The following is a 20,235-nucleotide window of genomic DNA, read 5'->3' on the forward strand; positions in this document are numbered from 1 at the left end:
ATTTGACCCAAAGTCAAGCTTTTGGTTACTGTGGGCAACTGCCCAGATTAATTTAGGGAATCATCAATAAGAAGAATATTTAATACACTGTCACATTAATAATGCACTGAAGCAAACCATTTCAAAATTATTCTACCTGAAAGGAGGAACAGGTTGTGGGAGAGAACTGTTTATCAGAGTTTCTATCCTTTCCAATATGATGGTGGGAGTTGTTAGCTTTTCCTGTTTTAATCCGAAGTGCCTCAGAATTTACATGACAGTTCTGTGAATGGATATCCAGATTTCTGGAGCTTCGTCTCATCACTCTGCCACTCATTCCTTTTTCTCTTTATAAAGTTATGCCAACCTTACTACAGGTAGTCCTCGACTTATGACCACAGCTGAGTTCAAAATTTAGGTTGCTAAGCGAGACAGTTGCTAAGTGAGTTTTGCCCCATTTTACGACTTTTCTTGCCACATTTGTTAAGTGAATCACTGCATTGTTAAATCAATAACACAATTAAGTGAATCTGGTTTCTCCTTTGACTTTGCTTGTTAGAAGGCTGCAAAAGGTGATCACATGACCTTGGACATTGCAACCCTCATAAATGTGAGTCAGTTGCCAAGTATTTGGATTTTGATCATGTGACCATGCTGCAACAGTCACAAGTGCGAAAAATGGTCATAAGACACTTTTGACGCCATTGTAACTTTCAACAGTCAGCAAATGAACTGTTGTAAATCGAGGACTACCTATCTAGCAATGTTGTATTCTGGGACTATAGGATTAATTAAATATGAGTAAGAAGCTTAATCTTACTCAAACTAGAGAGACAGATTTATTTTATTTTATTAAATTTATGTGCTATCCATCTCATTTATCTAAAGCAATTCCAGGCAATTTGATTATTGGCCTGTGGATAAACATATCTGCTTTTTACTAGATTTTCAGCATTGGAATGCAGTATGCTTTTAGTCTTTTCCTTTTGCAGAACCTTCATCTGTCCCAGTTGTCTTTTCTCATGAGCTTCTCTGTCCTAGAATCCTTCTTACCATTTCTCTGGACTCATGAGAATCCCTTTTTTAGAAATACCAATATACTTCAGCTTTAGTCCCCTTAAAATCAAGAGGTTTAATATAATATGGCATAATATAATATAACCCTAACCCTCTTTTCTGTTGGCTATGATCAAATATGGATAGCTGACCCCCTTGGATCTTTCTCTGAAATCCTTCTGCAAGTCAAGAGAATTTCCTGGAAAGGTCATGCTTGGCAGTGTGTGAGAAGTTAGAATCAATAAAAAAGTTTCTCAACATCAGTGCTACTTTTATTTGTTGCTCCATTTGTTTTAGCCCAGATTCTGTCTTCAGGAGCATGCAGCGATGACCCTGTTAGAGATGTCCTGTCCAAAGTTTCAAGTCAGGGTGGAGGGTTGGTGTTGGATTTTAAACTAGCCTTGCTTGGTGTGTAACTAAGGACTTTACTCTTGAAATAGTGGGATATGAATGCCTAAATAGGCTGCAAGGACAAGTTAGAAATCCCCACAGGTGTACTACCTTCCCTTGCAGGAACCCTTCCCAATTTGCTTAACCTGGTTTTAGAGTACATATAGAGTCCATGTAGGTGTTGAATGACTGAAATCTCCAAGCCTCTTGGGACAGGGTTAGATACAGTTTTAGAATTCATAATCTCCATGGCAGTTACAGGTAGTCCTTGACTTACGACCCAAATTGAGCCCAAAATATATGTTGCTAAGTGAGATATTTGTTAAGTGAGTTTTGTCCTAATTTGTGACCTTTCTTGCCACAGTTATTAAGTCGATCATAGCAGCTGTTATGTTAGTAAGATGGTTGTTAAGTGAACATGGCTTCTCCTTTGACTATGCTTGTCAGAAAGTTCAGGAAAAGTGATCACATGAACCTGAGACGCTAAAGAAGCTGTCAGTTGCCAAGCATCTGAATTTTGATCATGTAACCACAGGTATGCTGCAAGGGTATGAAAAATGGTCACAAGTCACTTTTTTCAGTGCCATTGTATCTTTAAATGGACACTAAATGAATTTTTGTAAGTTGAGGACTACCTATATTGGGTTGTCCCAATAAAACTCAGTCTCAGCAGATGTAGGCAATCTCATGGTGACTCTGACTTTTGCTTTGGAGCAGATGATTAGTTATCTGGATATGGAGTATTTTTCTATCAGCTTTTTTGCCATTTTCCCTTCAGGTTAGATTCATTGCTACCGATGGTTAATCACAATTGGTTGATTAACATGGTTACCCTTAGGCACCTCAGTTCCAGATGGATTCTGACAGGAACATTGGTACTTTCTCATAGTCTTGAGAACAGTTTCATTGAGCGACCTGATTAGCATTGGCAATGGAAGCCTATGCAGGCAGACAGTGTGATTAATTCCAGACAGCCTCTCTCTTGGCCAATTCTAGATGCTTCTCTAATTTACTGATGACTTCTGGGAGGTGACATTGGAGAAGCAACACCTTAGGTGCCAACTGAAGACAAAAAGTGACGATGAGCAGGATACAGACTTATTTTCAAACCAATGTAGGGGTCAAAAAGGAGTGAAGTAGCTATTCTACTATCTTGGAGAACTCTCAGCCAGTAACCTTGTTTAGGGTGGCAACTCCCTTTGGGAAGAACTTAGTTAGAGCTTCTTCTTGGCTGCTGCAACCTGTTTACGTGGCATTTGGCAAACAAAGCCTTTCAGATTCTCCAAAATCTTGTCTATTTGTGTGCAGAATTTGTTGTAATGACTGGAACATTCACGTGTTATATTATCAGGAACAAATGAAGTGAAAAAATGTTACCTTGGCTCTTATACTCACCTGTGGATTGGCCAGCCACATCAGGTAGACCAGACCAAGAAACAACTGCCCAAAAAGGCTAAGACTACTTTAATTGAGAGATGATTACAACAACAAATATCTGAGAATGCTGTGCCTCTTCCATTTTTATACCCACATGATTTAACTTGTCTTTCTGAGCCACTTATGCATGATGTATACCTTGTTTTTCTCCTAGTTGCTTTGGTAATGGATTTTGATCTATGTTTGTCAAGGTCATCTTCCTTACTCCGTACTAGACTGGATCTTTGCCAGTCCTGGCTTCTTTGGAAGATTAGGGGAAGAATATGATAAATTGGACATAGGACACTATCAGTATCTCATTGTAAGGGGGATTGATGCCAACAGCTTTGAAGGAGCTTACTCCTTAAGAGATGGCTCACTGAGTCTATCTGTCCTTGGCAAGCATTGTTCTGTCTCTAAATTCTCATTTTTGGAATAGGGATAATGATCAGTGCACAACTGCAGAACATTCTAAACAAAGTGTGTTATTTGAGTTCAGGTCTACACGCAGGATCAGAACACTTTGTGAATAGCTTTTAAAACCTGGTGCATTTCTACTGTTCTTTTAAATATCTCAGTTAAGTTTGATACTGTAGACTTTACTTCTTAGAGGGATTATAGACTGGATGCTGTGTTATAAAGGTTCTTGTTTCTTAATGAACAATTCCAGTCAGGGCAGGGGAAGAGAGATTGGTTCACTGGCTGCACTTTTGTACAATGCCAGATGGTTCACTCTTTTAACTTTTACATTAAATTTTAAGGGATTCCAGTCAGACAATTTTGGATGTCCTCTGATGCTATCTAATTATTCATTCTTACCCTGTCCCATACAGTAGATTCTGTCAATATCTTGGTATAGTATCAAGAGATTGTAAGGGTCTTGATGAGACAAAATAGTCCAAAACTGAACCCAAGTGAGGTGGAATTGCATTCTTTTTAAAATTGCAATGTACCTCATAGCACATATTTGAGGGAATAAGTCCCTGAGTTTGTTAGTCTCCTGAGTTTTATTTATTGTTCTGTGACGTTTTTATTGTTGGTTACCAAGGGTCTTTTCATCAATGTTGGACACAAATTGAATGAATACATGAATACTATAATTAATAAATTATAGAAATAGTTCATTTATTTCTGATGGCTTGTTTTGTCTTACCTTATTTTTCCTCTATCTTTTGACAGTCTTTGAGAAAAGTTGGAAAAGATTCTACAATCTTGCTGACCTGCATCACTGTTTTTCTTTCTTACCTCCCTGAAGCTGGCCAATATTCTAGTTTTTTCCTTTATTTGAGACAAGTAAGTAGTTTCCAACATTTTTCATTGTCTAACTAGTTGTCTTGAACAAAGCTTTAAAATGGAGTTTTCAGCTTTGTTGGACTTGTGGGCACAGACGAAATTGAAAGCATGCCTGTGAACCACCTGACAAAATAAATACCTGTTTTGCACAGGGACGTTTCCCATTCATGAAATGTTAACAGATTACAAACTCTTTTGGGGATCCTTTTTAACCCCTTAAAAGGTTCCCATAATCCAATTTCTTTAATATCAACCCACATATTTTTCTTTTCTCCCAAATGCATATAAAAAGCTACTTTGGAAATTCAGTGAAATTATAGGGGATATGAATGAGAAATAACTCCCATGTTTTGGTCCTCGTATGTGATTTTAAGTTATCTGAAGGAGCTCTAACGTTAAACACAATGCATTGTAGATAGTCCTCAATTTAAATCACAATTGAGACCAGAACTTTGGTCACTAAACAATGTGATTGTTAAGTGAATGATCATGTGACTTCACCCAATTGAATGACTTTTTTTTGCTGTTGTCTTTAACTGAATCACTCAGATGTTAAGTCAACCCAGCTTCGTCCATTGATTAGAAGTCAGCTAGGAAGATCACAAATGGTGATCACTGGGATGCTGTTGCAAACATGAATGAGCTGATTGACAAACTCTTGGATCACTATCATGTTACAGTGGGATTGTTGAAATTGTTGTAAGTGTGAGGACTGGTCCACTTATTAGCACCTTCATAACTTCAAATGATTGCTAAGCAAATGGCCATAAGTCAAGAATTACCTGTATTCTTATTTTACAAACAACAGACTTTTTCAATTTAAAATGTTCCCTGAAATAACATAATATTCCTTACTCTAATCATGACAGTCTTCTGTCCATAGACTGAAAAGGTAGATTATACACACACACACACACACACACACAAACACACACACACACTATTTGACTGCAAATCACATACCATTTCTGATCTCACATTTCTGATTTTTCTAAGAAAAAGCAAGTAAGCAACCAAAAATCTGTTATTGTAATGAAGAAATGAAACGATATTATTATTTGCTATATAAATTTGACATCTTATTGATGGGCAGAGAAGATTTCCTTAAAATCTTTCTCTAGCCATTCTTTCAGAATTCTCCTAAAAGTTTATAAAAAAGGTAGGTCCCCCATTTCCCACAGCCTCTCCAACCTTCTTGAGATCCTTGCTGCCCCCGCTCTCCCCATGCTTCTTACTCTCTGCCAGCGGCATCTTCTGCTCCTCATGCCACCCCCCCCCCCCAACATTCCTTATCTGGAACTCTCATCTCTTCTCACTTAATAATCTATACATCCTGGGGTTACGAGGACAACTGATAGTACCAGGTTCGTTGTTGCTAAGAGATGCGATCCTGGAATGCTATGTTTATGACCACATCGCTGGTCCTGGCCCCAGATGCCAATATTACCTAAGGATTATGACTGAACTATGGTTTGTAGCAGTTCTGAGCAATGGCTTCCAAAATGGTTGAAACTGGTTGCCTCGTTCTCAAAATAATAGGGATGTATGTATGTGTTTGTCTTTGTGTCTTTACGCACCTCAACATAGAAAATATTATGAAGGTTCAGAGAACAATTTGAATTGAAATTAAGTTGTGCAGTGCTGTGCCATCCTGCATATGATTATATATTATTAGTAAATGGCCATGGTATTGAGGAATCGGTTGCTTTTTATTTGACTGGATTTGATATTTGTGGATTTTAATTGATACTACTTTACTACAAGTTTTTTTTTTAGGAGTTGTATACTTCACAAAAATCACCCTAGGTTTGGTGTTCTTTTCCAAGTTTGTTTTCCGTTTGTAAATTTACTTTCTGTAACTACTATAATCATTCCTTTTTCTGAAAAAGATTTTCAGTAGCTGTGAAGTTTTAAGTACAGATTTTGTTTGATTTATTTACAGGTGATAAAATTTGAGTATGCAAGCATTGCAACGTTCATAGCTGTGATTGGCATTCTTTCTATAGTTGCTCAGGTAAGCATAATTTTAATAAGATTTTAAAAAATTGCAACAAGTACACATAATTAAAATGTATTAATTAAGTGATGAAATGTACTTTGCAAATTATGTATGTGGAAATAAAATATGTAGGACCTAACTACTATAAAATAAAGAAAAACATTACAAAAAGTACATATTTTATATCAAATTAATGTCTAACAGAATAATTCAAAAATGCTTAACAGAATTATGAATATTTAATATATCAGTCCAAAAATTCTATGAAATAAGAACAATCAGAATGTTAAAAGCATGTTTATTTTACCAGATGCTGACAGAGAATTGGAGTCTGATCAGTTGGCAAAGGTTCTGCAACAGAAAACCTTTGTCCTGATTATCGTTCACAGAGTGAACATTTAAAAAAATGTTTTAGATTATGATTGATACATGTTGGTAGAGCCTACGGAAGAAAATGGTTCTCTAGCATAAAGCTGATCAGTGCTTAAAAAGTGAAAATGAGGCACTTGAAACTGAACCTGGAAACAAACTATCACCTAGTACAGATCACACAGAATACGTGTACGGGTAGTCCTAATTTACCAATCTGCAATTGGGACCAGCAACTCTGTCACTAAAGTGACATGTTGTAAAGTGAAACACCACACTCCTTATGTTAGTTCTGGCTGCGGGAAGAGAATCACCTGCAATTGTTAAGTGTGTTGTCCTGTGACCATGACTTGCAACTTCCTGCCGGCTTCGCCGTTGACTTTGCTTGTCAGAAGCTGGCTATGAAAGTTGTAAATATTATCATGTGACCATGGGACATTGTGACTATCATAAATATGTGTACTGGTTGCCAAATGCCCAAATTACAGTCAATTGGAGGGAGGGGGGGGGGCACTGTGACTGGTGCAACTTTTTCACAAATTGTAACTTCAGACTGTCACTGAGCAAACTTACAAATGTATTTTTTGGAATATAAGATGTACTCCCCCCCCCCATTGACACCCCCCCCAAGCGGGTACAAATACGGGTGCATCTTATACACCGAATACAGCATTTTTGGCCTGAAATCCTGCCTCCATGCATCCTGTTTTTCGCAAAAATGGACGTGCAGAGGGTCTGGGAGGCCTGCAAAGTGCTCCTTGGAGCTGGGGAGGGCAAAAATGAGTGAAAAAATGGGCTGGTTTTTGCTCATTTATGTCCTCCCCAACCCCCAGGAGCACTCCTCCCAAAGCCTACGCATGTCCTGGTTTTTGCAAAAAACAGGTGTGCAGAGGATTTGGGAGGATTGCAAAGTGCAAAACCATTTTTTTTTTAAAAAATGCCTCTTCAAAATCTTGGTGCGTCTTATACTCCATTGCGTCTTATAATCTGAAAAATATGGTACTGATAAGCAAGGACCACTTGTGGTTCCCATCAGCTTCCTCGTCACATGGCGTTTGTAGCAGTTGCAGTTTCCAACATTTTTCAGGGGCAACATTACATTGTACTAGTAGACAGTTGACCTTGCTTGTTTGCAAGGAATGTTTGACTTCACCTAGCAGCTTTCTTAACAAAGAATCATATATTCTTTTGGAAGACTTTGTTAGTGCTTTTATCAAGGTCTTTCCTTGGAAATATATCAAGGCTTTGGTTGTAGTTTTGAAAGCCCCCCCCCCCCCCCAAATGTTGATGCTGAAATTCTGCACACATAAATGAAAAATGGATGAGTGGTGCAGTGGCCTACAGATGGAGCTCTTGCCTCACAATCAGGAGGCTGTGAGTTCAATCCTAGGTAGAGGCAGATATTTCTCTCTCTGGGCACGATGAGAATATATTTGCTGAATATAACTCTGCATTGGTAACAGGAAGGGCATCCGACCAGTAAACACTCAGCTGCATTCAGTTGCCCAGACTTCACCACGCAAGGAATTATGAGGTCATTAAAAGGAGATAATAAATGAAAAATTGATATCGGTTTCAGATGATTTTTGCACAGCCATACAAATTAATTTTAAAATATTTTCTTTTTGCCTCTGCGTTTATTCAGATACTGATTTATAAATAAATTGTATAATGCATTTTTTGACTTTTGTAGACTGTCTTTCTCAGCATCCTAATGAAGACTATAGGGAACAAAAACACAGTACTGCTTGGCCTTGGTTTTCAGATGTTCCAGCTGGCCTGGTATGGTTTTGGCTCTCAGCCTTGGTAAGTGCAGTGCAGATGTGTTTTTAACTGACTCTTCCTAATTTTGTTTTTAACAATTCAGTGAATAAATTGCCTGTTGTGTGCTTGTGGGCTTGGAGGGTACAGTAGACCTACCTGGGCCATATTTTTATGTACAGTTCTAACTCATAGATGTAATAACTCCATGGTTATTGGATAGGATGTTATAGGAAGAGGTGCTTTAAGAACATGATGCTCTGCTGAATCAGATACTTTGCCCTTCTAGTCTAGGAGTCAGTCTTCATTTTGGCCAACCAAGTGCACAAGTGGTCTCCATGCTGATGGCCTTCAGAGATAGATACGCTGACATCAAGGCTAATAACCATTGGCCAAGATCTTAAGTCGTTTACCAAGTTTTAAGTTATTGACAACATTATATGTCAAAACGTAGAATTTGAACTGCGGCTGGGGACAAAATAGATTTTAAAGGAAAAATGTAGTTGCAGCCTGGTAATGTGTGACAAGGGATAAAGGCAACTGCCATATTTTGGTTTGCTAAATTTTGAAATCAGGCACTTTTTAATAGAAAGATATAATGGCTTATTTTGAGAGGGGGGGAGGAGGAGAGAGAGGGAGAGAGAGAAAAAAAATAGAAAGAGAGAGAGGGAGAGACAGACAGGCAGAGAGACACAGAGAACAAGAAAAACTATAAATATATCCTCTCAAAGTAATATTTTATCACATAGTATTTATGATGCATCTCACACATGACAGCAAAGTTTTAGCTTCCAAAGGCCTTTCAGAGTAGTCAGAACTTAATAAATAATTGAATAAGGGAAGTTATTCTATAGAAGGCAGGTGCTTTCACAGATAATGTCCCTTTTTGAATCCTCTTCTAATAGATACTCCAGTAGGTATTTTCTCTGCACTGGTTAGGGCCATTTCTTCCTGGAAGAGGTGCTCTCGAAAGATACCCAGATCTCAAGTCATGTTGGGCTTTATAGGCAATAACCAGTTTCTTGGAAACAAGCTGGTAGCCAGTACAGCTCATACTATGTCAATGCAACATGGTAATAATAAATCTGACTTATTATCAGGGAGGGGGGGGGTAGCAACATTTTCTACCAGCTTATATTTTGGGTGCAATTCTCTTTGTTTTATAGCTGGTAGAATGAAAAACTTTCCATGGGTATCCACATTTTTAGCAGCTGTGATACAAAGCCTGACTTTAGATCTGAGACAACTAACAAAATACATAACATTTGTAGAGACGTCTTCAATCAATCATTATTATGATCTGCAACCAATAATATCCAAATAGGCAAAATAATTTTAATTAAAAAACACACCAAGATTCTCAATATGAATGGCATATTTTTAAATACAGAAAAATATAATGCTAAAGCAAGTGAAAAAAGGGTAATATATATTTTGACCTAAAATATATAATTTTATCTCTCTTACCCTTATTGCTGGTTACCTAAAACCAACTAACTTAATTATTGTCCTGGTGAACCGTTGTTTTTACATGTTTGAAGCTGCTGAGCAGAACCTGGCAATACTATTTCAAATGTTTGTATCAAGATCAGAGAACAAAAAAATGTATATATACACTATATATAACTACCTGGATAATTCTTTAAAATGTTTAAAAAACCCTACTAAATGGATCCTTCCTTTTAAATTATATAGCATTATGTTTTCTTGTGCTTAGGATGATATGGGCAGCTGGAGCTGTTGCAAGTATGTCAAGTATCACATTCCCAGCAATCAGTGCTCTTGTGTCACGAAACGCAGATTCAGATCAACAAGGTGAAAGCAAGGTTATTTTTCTACAAAACTGATCTTGTAGCTGTTTCCCCCTCTAACATTACTGGGGATGTCTAATTTTTGTGCTTTAGAAAAGTAATAAGGGTAGTTTTCCACTTACAACCACAATTGAACCCAAAATTTCTGTTACTAAGCTGTTAAAGTGTTTTGCCCCAATTTACGACCTTTCTTGCCACAGTTGTTAAGCGCATCGCTGCTGTTAAGTTAGTAACACAGTTGTGAATTTGACTTCCCCACTGACTTTGCTTGTCAAGTCACAAAAGGTGATCACGTGACCCCGGGACACTGCAACTGTCATGTATCTGAATGTTGATCACATGACCATGGGGATGCTGCAATGATTGTAAGGGTGAAAAATGGTCATAGGTCTCTTTTTTCAGTGCCATTGTCATACTTCAAACAGTCACTAACTGAACTGATGTAAGTTGAGGGCTTCCAGTTAGTAGTCTTGCAATAACTTTTGAAAGGAGTACAGTCTGTATATTTTTTGTTGCCCCTTGTGCGTGCAAGAAGAGGCAAGTTACACATAGTGTGATTCTTCGTAAATGATATTTCTTTAGCTTGGAGAATTTTTTGAGGGTGATTTTCTTTTGGGGATATAACTTGTGTGGGGTAAGAAGTTCCAAAGCAAACCCTTTAGCAGTACAAACCCAGGCGTCCTCAGGATCGCAAGTGACAAAGGACAATCTGATGATGATAATCTCTTTCTTTAGCTAATTGCATGAAACATGGAGCTGCAAATAAGAAAGGTCAGAGCTTGCATGGTAGACAAGATGTGCAGTTCAGCCTTTTGGTATCATTGCAGCTAGCCTATATATCCAAGAACTAGTAATGAGCAGGGATATTTTTCATTATTTTGCCCGCCATCTCTTTACCTCCTTGCTGGGGGAGAATCTCTATCCTATTTTTTCCAATAGTTTATTGTGAGATTAGCTTGCATTTATTTTTAGCGAAGTTTGCTTGTGACATAGATTATTATTATTCTTTCTGGAAGAATGGTGATTTAGGTTCACTTTTTAAAAAAATGAAGATGGGTGGAAAATGGGGAATGATAGAAATGTCATAATCCCCACAGTGATTTAATTCTCTCTCACTAGGCCCTATCAGTTTTTTATTGTGTTAGAAATAATTATTGTGTTAGAATTTTTGATGAAAAAGAATGGGAATACACTGTTGTTGGCACTTTATAGAATACCTTTCTTGTACAAGTGTATAATGTAATCTAAAATAAGCTTTTAAACTGGGGGTGGGGTTAGTAATTAAGTATCCTCTGAAGAGTTTTTAGAAGTTTGAAAGTAGATGCTAATGCCATCTAGTGGTGACTGAATATGTGAGAATGTTTAAATGTCAGATTATATGAACACTGTATATTCTCTGAAATACAGAATTCAAAACAATTGAATGGGAATAGTCATTTCAGTATAAAATAATATGTTGAGATCAGTGATCTAATTGGGTTGTTTTGAAAGTATCTAACAAGAAAATCTGTCTTTCATAGGGCAGTTTTATGTCTCAAATTAATTACTAGTCTGTAACATTATTTTTGAATCTAGCCGATCTCTCTTTAAAGGTACCGTATTTTTTGGAGTAAGACACACCAAGGTTTTGAAGAGGCAAATTAAAAATAAATAAATTTTGCACTCTGCAAACCTCCCCAAAACAGCCTGTTTTTCACGAAAACAGGTGTCCCCCCCTTTTTTTAAAGGGCATGAATAGCCCTTAGGAGGCTTGTAGAGTGATCCTGGGGGGGCAATAAATGAGCAAAACCACCCCGTTTTTCGCAAAACAGCCCTGTTTTTTGTCAAAAAAGGGCATGGCTAGCCTTTAAGAGGCTTACAGAGTGCTCCTGGGGCCCATTTTTTGCTCATTTCTGCCCTCCCCAGCCCCCAAGAGCTCTCTGAAAGCCTTCTAAAAGCTATGCACGGCCGTTTTGGTGAAGGGGATGGGGTTTCGGGAGGCAAAAAATGCTGTATTAAGTGTATTAAGACAAATCCAGATTTTCAGCCTCTTTTGAGGGGAAAAGGTGCGTCTTTAATCCGAAAAATACGGTAGTTACTATTCGGCCAGCTTAGGAGAAGGTCAGCTTGATAGCTGTATAAGATCCCAGAATCCATTTGAAATGCAGTCTGTAGAGCCTCTTTCATTGCCTTTTTAAAGTGGGAATGGCCGGCAGAAATTATTTGTCCTTCATTGTGAACTTGCTCTTTCCCAGGTGTCGTCCAAGGGATAATAACTGGAATCAGAGGTCTGTGCAATGGACTTGGCCCTGCTCTCTATGGCTTCATATTCTTTCTCTTCCATGTGGAACTTAATGATTTGGCACCAGTTCAGGATAAGGCTGCTAAGCAGGATCCAAGTGATGAGGTAAAATGATTATAAATCTTTCTTGGAAGAGTGGCTCTTAATAGTTCTTGATGAGGCATCCTATGACTGATATTTCTTCATTTCAAAGTGCAAGACATATCATGGAGTGAATCAGTAGTTGATTCTTTTGATGGGTTGGTTTTCCAGCTAAAACATAACCTTTTTGTACTCTTGCCTTGTTTTTCTCATGTTGTTCAGCTGTTGCCAGCCGTTCGTCTCCTTGGCCTTCTAACAGCTCTGTTCTGTGTCAGTTTCTTGGATTGAAGAATGCTTCTTTTGAAACATGACCTTATAATATCAGCTGTGTAATTTTGACAGTTCACAAGTTAAAATACTATGTTTTAGGATCCCCGTTTCTAAAATCCAATTCTTTGTCAAAACAATTATTCATTATAAATAATTATAATTCAATTCACAGTTCTCACTCGCCTAGGCCTGGTGCAGCACATGTAGAAGCATACAAGGCAATTTTTGTCTGATTCTTTTCAAAACACCAAGAACCCAAAAGGCTTCCTACTGGCTCATTTCATTATGGGATGAAATAGGAGTGTGATTTCTGGAGAAGACAAATTTCTAACTTTCGACAACAGCCAACAACTGTCAAAATCGATGCAAGTCTGATGTTGGTAGCACAGTAGTGACACATACAACTGTCTATTTACTGGGCAGTTAAGGATGCGGATGTGAGTGGCTTCATTGTTCACATTGTACTAATCTGTGGTTGCTCAGTCTTTCTTATTTTCTTTTTACAGAGTTCAGTCATACCTGGCCCTCCTTTCCTTTTTGGAGCATGTGCAGTCCTCTTAGCCTTTCTGGTTGCCTTATTTATCCCCGAGCACAGTAAAGCCGCCAATACCAGAAAGCACAGCAACAGCATCAACAGTATCCAGAGCAACAGTCCAGATCGGGACAGTGATGAGGATATTGAGCCTCTGCTTCAAGATAGCAGCGTATGAAAGGAGTTTTCTTCTAAGATAAACAGAGACAGCCCTTGGGCAGACATAATCCATGCACTGAGCTCTGAATCCAGAGCAGTTCTCTTCTGGAGTGAACTTTTGATCTGTCAAAAGCTTTGCACATTTCACTCACCTAAGATATCATGTATAAGTGGCCATTGGTATTCAATTAAGGCTGATTGCAACCACTTAACTGGATTTTCTGTAGAACAGTCCAAAGCAAGTTTTTCTTTTTGTATCCATGCAATTATTGTTGAACCCAACACTGAACTGAGAATGTGGAATTGCAGTATCTTGGGAAAAATGATCTTCAGATGTAGTTAAATACTTGAGTACCCAAATTCACTGTGAGTAAACCATAACCCTGCTAGCCTCCCCCCCTCTTTCCCCCCAATGTCTTCATTGCTTCTCTACTCTTGTAGCTCGTGGGGATTTGGAAAGAATACTCCATTTCAATAAACTTTATTGACAAAGATTTCTATCACAATCCCACTCCATCAATATAGTCTTATATCTCTCTCTTAACATGCTGCCTGATTGATTGAATATTGCCGAACTATTTAAAAGTGTGCAGGGAATGTCAATTGAAAGATAAACTATTGGTGCATTTTCAACCCTTGTTTTTAAAATCTCTAACTGAGATGATAATTAAAAGGGCTCCTATTGAAAACCTGAGCAAGGCAATGATGATCATTCCTTCAATAGAAAGCGTTAGTGATGCTCACTTCTGGTACCACCAGTGTGGCCAGTTCTGACATATGATCTAATTAAATGGGTGCTGAGGCAATTTATATTGACGTGTGTATTTATTGCATCATCTGTCGTCTTTTAACTGCCATATGAAACATTTCTGTCCCACTTACTTTCACTCCTGCCTTAACTGCTATTTAGTGTACATTGTTATCAGCTATATTTAGCCTTCATATCCAGTCTCTGAAGAATCTCATAGAATTATAATTGTGAAATGTCTATCTAAAAAGACTTTAAAAGATGATTTAGTTTCTACAAAGTACCATGTTACAATTTTTAGAAGCATTTTTGAAATTGCACAGATTTCTGTGTATTTTGTGGCAGTAAAAATGGAACATTACACAAAAATCTAACAGTACTCTTATGAATGTTTTATATGTATGAATATATGTAGATATTTATAAGAAGTTCTACTTTTTTTCCTGATGGGGTACTGTGTAAATCTTGTATTTATAAATGTAACGAGGGGGCACTGACAGATATACAGCTTTTATAAAGGATTGTGTAATGACGGAACAAAATTTAAATATATATATATATATATTTTGAAACTTGGTCCGCCTTAAGCAAAGATATCAAACCTTTTGTACTATGCAGTTTGTTTTTAAGTTAATAAGCTTCCTAATGCATAATAAATTTGCGAACTATATTATTCAAGGTTGTAATATGATTTTGGTATCTTTTTTCTCCCGTTAAAAGTATAAATGAATTATTTATATAATTTAGGGTTTTTGCTAACTAGATACTACATATCAGCCCAATGTCAAGCATTTTTCTCCAACAAATTCTTATTTATGCTACATGGGATGCTTTATTAAAAGCATCTTTATCAATAGAAATAATTCAAAGTAAACTGAAGGGATTTCAAACCTGTCATCGGGCTTCTCAAAGACTGAAAAAAAAACCACAGTATCAGGATCTCATAATTGCCAAATTTCAACTTTCACAAACTGTTGGATGTGATACAACTAAAGCAAAGGCAATAATAATAAAATGTAATTTACCAATTTGAGAAATCTGTTGATCTAGTACAGATAGTCCTCGACTTAATGACCTCAATTGGAACTTGAATTTTGGTTGCTAAGTGATGTAGTTAAGCTAGTAGTCACATAACCCAATCCATTTATTTGTAGTCATTAAGCCAATCACAGTCGTTAAGCAGATTACATGGTTGTTAAGTGATTCATGTGGTCCTTAAGCAAATCCGGCTTCTCGACTTTGTCAGAAGCTGGCTGAGGAGTTCGTGAATTGTGGTGATTACGTGACCAAAATATGCTTCAACCATTGTAAAAGTGAGTTGACTCTGAAATGCCTGAATTGTGACCATGTGACCACAGCAGCCATAACTTTGAGGATGGGTTGTGAGTTTTTCTGAGACCATTGAAACGTCAAACTTAAAAGAATTGCTGTAAGCCAGCTACCAATATTCTCTTAGTTTTGCTGTAGGGACTATCTGCAAGCAAATCTGATTGATTTAAAAACCTAAAATAATATTTTGAGTGGGAGGGCTGAAGATTGTAATACCATTTCTCTCGGCTTTATTGTGAGATGAATATTCCTTGAATATTTAAATTTTTAAAAACTTTTTTTATGTTTCAAGCAAATGTGGAGTTTGCTGATAGATTGGTAAATGAAAGTGAACTGAATTGCGGATCTCTTATCCAATTGTCATGTTCAAACAGTCCATTATAATTTATCTGCTTTGTAGGCAGATGGTCCAACTTTAAATCCTTGGTCTCTCCAGACAGGAGATGTACAGGACTGAAATTTTACTTATTTGGATTGAATTTATTTGGCATAAGGTTTTCCCCTGCATTATTATTAGTAATCCAACATTTGGTGGCCAAAAGAAATTAACATAGGCTTAGAGTGCAATATGGGATGTGGTGGCTCAGCGGCCAGGACACTGAGCTTGTTGATCGAATGGTTGGCAGTTCGGCGGTTCGAATTCCTAGTGCTGTGTAAGGGAGTGAGCTCTCGTTACTTGTCCCAGCTTCTGCCAACCTAACAGTTCGAAACCATATAAAAATGCAAGTAGAGAAATAGGAACCACCTTTGGTGAAAAGGTAACAGTGATCCATGTGCCTTCAGTGTTTAGTCATGCCGGATACATAACCACAGAGATGTCTTTTTACAGCGCTGGCTCTTTGGCTTTAAAATGGACATGAGCACTGTTCCCTAGAGTCAGGAACGACTAGCACATATGTGCGAGAGGAACCTTTACCTTAAAAGTGCAATGGTGCAATATCTCTCAATTATATGGGTAAAAACTTTTGTATGCTACAAGCATGGAAAAGGTGAAATGAAATCCTTTGAATTAAATTGCTAGAAACCCAGGTTGTTTTCTTGGCAATGGTTGAGAAGTAGTTTCCTATGTCATTTTCCTAGTCTCCAAAGAGCAGGCCCTGCTTAGCAAGTTTGAGGATAAGGCTGGTTTGATTATACAATCTGTAGAGAGCCCTAAAGTTGTGACTAAATGTGTGGAACTGTTTTTGATAAAATTCAGACATTAAAGGCATTGGGATTTTATTACTGCATTGCTTATAAATGTCAGACCGGTTCCCATGCTTTACTGGTTAAAATATTTGAATATTTAAAATCGCCTTTTGAAATGTTCACATTAAAAAAAAAATCTAAAGGTCATGCTAGGTTATCAACATCTCTGTAAAGGATTGCAATATCCCTGCTACTAGAGAGCAGCCATCCTGGGAAAATAATCCTTCTACTAAACCAGTAACATTTTATCAACAATCCCAAATGTGTGTTAGTCTTAGAGTTGACCTTGCCTTGGATACTGATCATTAACGTTTTATTAAGCTAAAATGTGAAACTTAAGTATTAACGTCTGAAACTGGCTTTTTATTTCTTTGGAAAAAGCAAACCCATACGGAGGTCCCTTTTATCTGTATAGCAAAATATTATATTTCACTATAAGTCACCTGGCCCAGAAGAACTCAAGAGTGCTAACTTTTGAGTCCTTTAACTTAGAGTAGAAATACACTTTACTTAGTAAAGTGAAATAATTTAACATTCCCCCACACCCTGAAATAAGCTCTGGGTTACTATAATGATGCAGATACAACATGGAAGACTCTTCCTTTTAGGACAAAACTCTTACTGCTTTAATATAAGTGGTGAAATGGTAATTTTATTTAGCAATAAAAAGCAGGGCTGAGATAGGGCAGCATATTTTGGGCCACTTTAGATATTAAACGTAAAGGAAACCATCCGTGGAATTGTCATTGCTTCAAATAGATGGAGTGGACCATATATTCATTCATGGTGTGTCTACACCCAATGTCAAACCATGTTGAGAATTATGAGGAACTAGGATTAGGAACCCCAAATTTCAACCTCCTTGTATTATGCACCAGAAGAGTAATGATACACAATGCCACATCATGGATCTGAATGCTTGGCACTACACAAAATCAACACGGGACTAAAGAATTCAGTTGGATTGTGGAAGACAACACTGGAAGTCAACTCAAGACAGATCATACAAGTAGCCATCAAGTGTGGCATATACCAAAGTGATATACTAACCCCCATTGCTGCTCTGCCTAGACTTGCACCCCCTGAACCAGATAATCACAAGGGTAGGATATAGATACTAGTTTAAGAGTGGAATTAGCTGTTGTGGCCCACCAGCAGCAGAGTCATACAGTGAAGAGCTTGGGGAGGAACATGGGCCAGTCCTGGGGTTGAGGAAAGCTCAGACGAGGGCTCTGCATCAGAGGCAAAGAGGGAGTTAGACAGCAGTGAGGCAGATGAATAGCTGGAGCCTGTTCCTAGTGTGTACATGTGCAGAGCTGCCAGAAGACAAGAAGAACTAAGAAAGCAGCCCTTGACTTAGGAGTAAAGCCACACTTTGGAGGTGATTGCCTCCTCCCATAGGAAACAAAAGAGGAACGAACAGGGAGTGGGCTTTTACAGGAAACCATTCATTTGGTCAGTTTAAGATTGGCAAGTTCTGTGTGTGACTTTTAAGAGACTCTGCCAAGTTTGCCTTGCCCTGAGTTTGGAAACTAGTTATCTCACACACTGAGATAAGCTATGTGTGTATAAACATTCCTCTGAAAGACTTTACTAATCCTTGCTGACTATGAATGAAAGGAATTCATAGTCGTGTAAATAAAAGAGGTTTTGCAGGGACCAAGACATTGCTTCTTGCTTTCTAAGGAAGTCTGGGTCAGAACACTAGCATCAGCCTCTTCCTCTACACCAGAGGTCCTCAACCCCTGGTCCCCATCCCAGTATTGTGCCACAGCCCATTGGGAACCAGGCTACATGAGCAACGGATGAGCAAGTGTAGTTGCATTTGTTCAAGTAGCACATGCGTGCATGAAACTTCTCCCCCACCCACCTCTGCTGCCACCAGTCCACAGAGCTGGCAAGATTGGGGACTGCTGCTCTACATGGATGACAACATGTTGTATGCTAAGAGTGAATGAAATATTGACTTGCTGATCTACTTGACATGGATCTATAGTGAGAACATTGGGATGTCATTTGGAGAAGTAGGGCTGAATGGTAGTCAAGAAAGGGAAGATCATTAAGACTGATGATGTGGAACTACCAACAAGGCCACATAGCAGACATACAGACCATTTATAAGTACCTTGGAGTCCCATAGCCACATGGGAACCACAGTGAGGAAATGAAGACAATAACGTCCAAGTATTTTTAAAGGATAAGACAGGTCATGCTTAACTTTTAGTGTCTACATACACCAGGGCTGTCAAACATGCAGCCCGTAGGCTGGATGCGTTACAACTGGTCATGCCCACGCCCAGTTTAGCAAAGGGGGAAAAAGTCCCAATACGTCATGTGACGATGCCATGACGACGTGAGTTTGACACTCCTGACATAGACAGATCTGGGTAGGTTTCTTCACAATAATACTTAGCTTTGTTTGCTCCTGACTTTTGGGAGGTCTCCTATGTATTAATCAGCTCTTACTCTGCTTAGCATTCAAAAATCAATCAGGAGTATCTAAATCAGTGGTGGGATGCAGGTGGTACGCCCCAGTACGGGCGTACCAGAGCCTGCCCGGAGCACTGGATACCATTCTGGTACAGTACTCCAGAGGGCCCACCCGCCTGCCCGCCCAAGCTCCTTACCGGTCTTTTAAGTCTTTGGCGCTTCCGCGCATGTGCATGGTGCGTACAGCACCTGTGCTATGCTCCGCTGAACAGCTGGAGCGTCGTGGAGGCTCACAGAGGCGCTAAGACGCATGCTTGAGCCATGTGGATGCAGTCGGGCTCGTTCCAACCGTACCAGTTGGAACGGGATCCGGAACCCACCACTGATCTAAATGTGTCATCTTGCTAGGCCAGAAAAGCTAGAATAGAGAAGGGCAAGATTTAGTGGATTCAGGATGCAATGAACATTGTGTGGTGGACGGGAAGAGATCCTGGATTATAGATGGTTGAATTGCATCACATATATGTGTGTTTATATTGCATTTCCCAAAACCGTTTATATGCAATAACTCAAAATAATAACAGCCCCCCAAATATATAGTGTAGAATTTTACAAATAAGGAATGACGTTAATTGAACAGAATGAAGGACAATCCAAAAGTATTATATTTTCTGCATTTACCATTTAGATGGCTTTTCCCATTTTGAAATACAGTTGTATGTTTGAAATAAATGGCTAATCTCAACTGCAGCTCGTGTACCTACATCTACATCTGAGGCTGTTACTTTACATGGCAAGAATTCTAAAGAGAATTATTTTTAATTGCTGCAAGCTTCATGATCTGCAATGACTGCATTGTAATACTGTATTACGATATCTTTTAAAACTGCCTGGATTGAATTACCATGTCTTGCAGTCAACTAACCACTAGCTGGCAGTATAACACAGCTCTTATGGTAGATGCACCCTCTGATCTCTTATGATGTTTGTGTAGTGTCTCCCTCTGTGTTTGATTTTAATAAGTGGAGAAAAGATATTAGATTTCTATGCAGATGGGGTTTTTCTTAGTATTTCACTGATGAATTAAGAATAACAAAAAATAGGTATCCTGTTTGTAAACAAAAGCAAACTGTATAAACTGTA

The 20,235-nt window shown here is 38.3% G+C and overlaps 1 protein-coding gene across 2 annotated transcripts in view; it reads left to right on the forward strand.

Annotated features, from left to right (window-relative positions):
• The window catches only part of SLC71A2 (solute carrier family 71 member 2), a 32,804-nt gene extending 17,981 nt beyond the window's left edge, over window positions 1-14,823 (forward strand). For both annotated transcript variants that reach the window (XM_014059579.2, XM_014059580.2), the window contains exons 7-12: window positions 4,021-4,134; window positions 6,077-6,148; window positions 8,196-8,308; window positions 9,981-10,078; window positions 12,309-12,460; window positions 13,213-14,823. In XM_014059579.2, the coding sequence (XP_013915054.1) occupies window positions 4,021-4,134; window positions 6,077-6,148; window positions 8,196-8,308; window positions 9,981-10,078; window positions 12,309-12,460; window positions 13,213-13,416 (753 nt within the window). In that variant the 3' untranslated portion in view covers window positions 13,417-14,823. The remainder of the gene's footprint in view (window positions 1-4,020; window positions 4,135-6,076; window positions 6,149-8,195; window positions 8,309-9,980; window positions 10,079-12,308; window positions 12,461-13,212) is intronic.
• Window positions 14,824-20,235: the final 5,412 nt, after the last annotated feature.

The sequence above is a fragment of the Thamnophis sirtalis genome, unplaced genomic scaffold (assembly GCF_051295495.1).
Source record: "Thamnophis sirtalis isolate CommonGarterSnake01/CBP01778 unplaced genomic scaffold, rThaSir2_p1.2 scaffold_5, whole genome shotgun sequence".
NCBI lineage: Eukaryota > Metazoa > Chordata > Lepidosauria > Squamata > Natricidae > Thamnophis > Thamnophis sirtalis.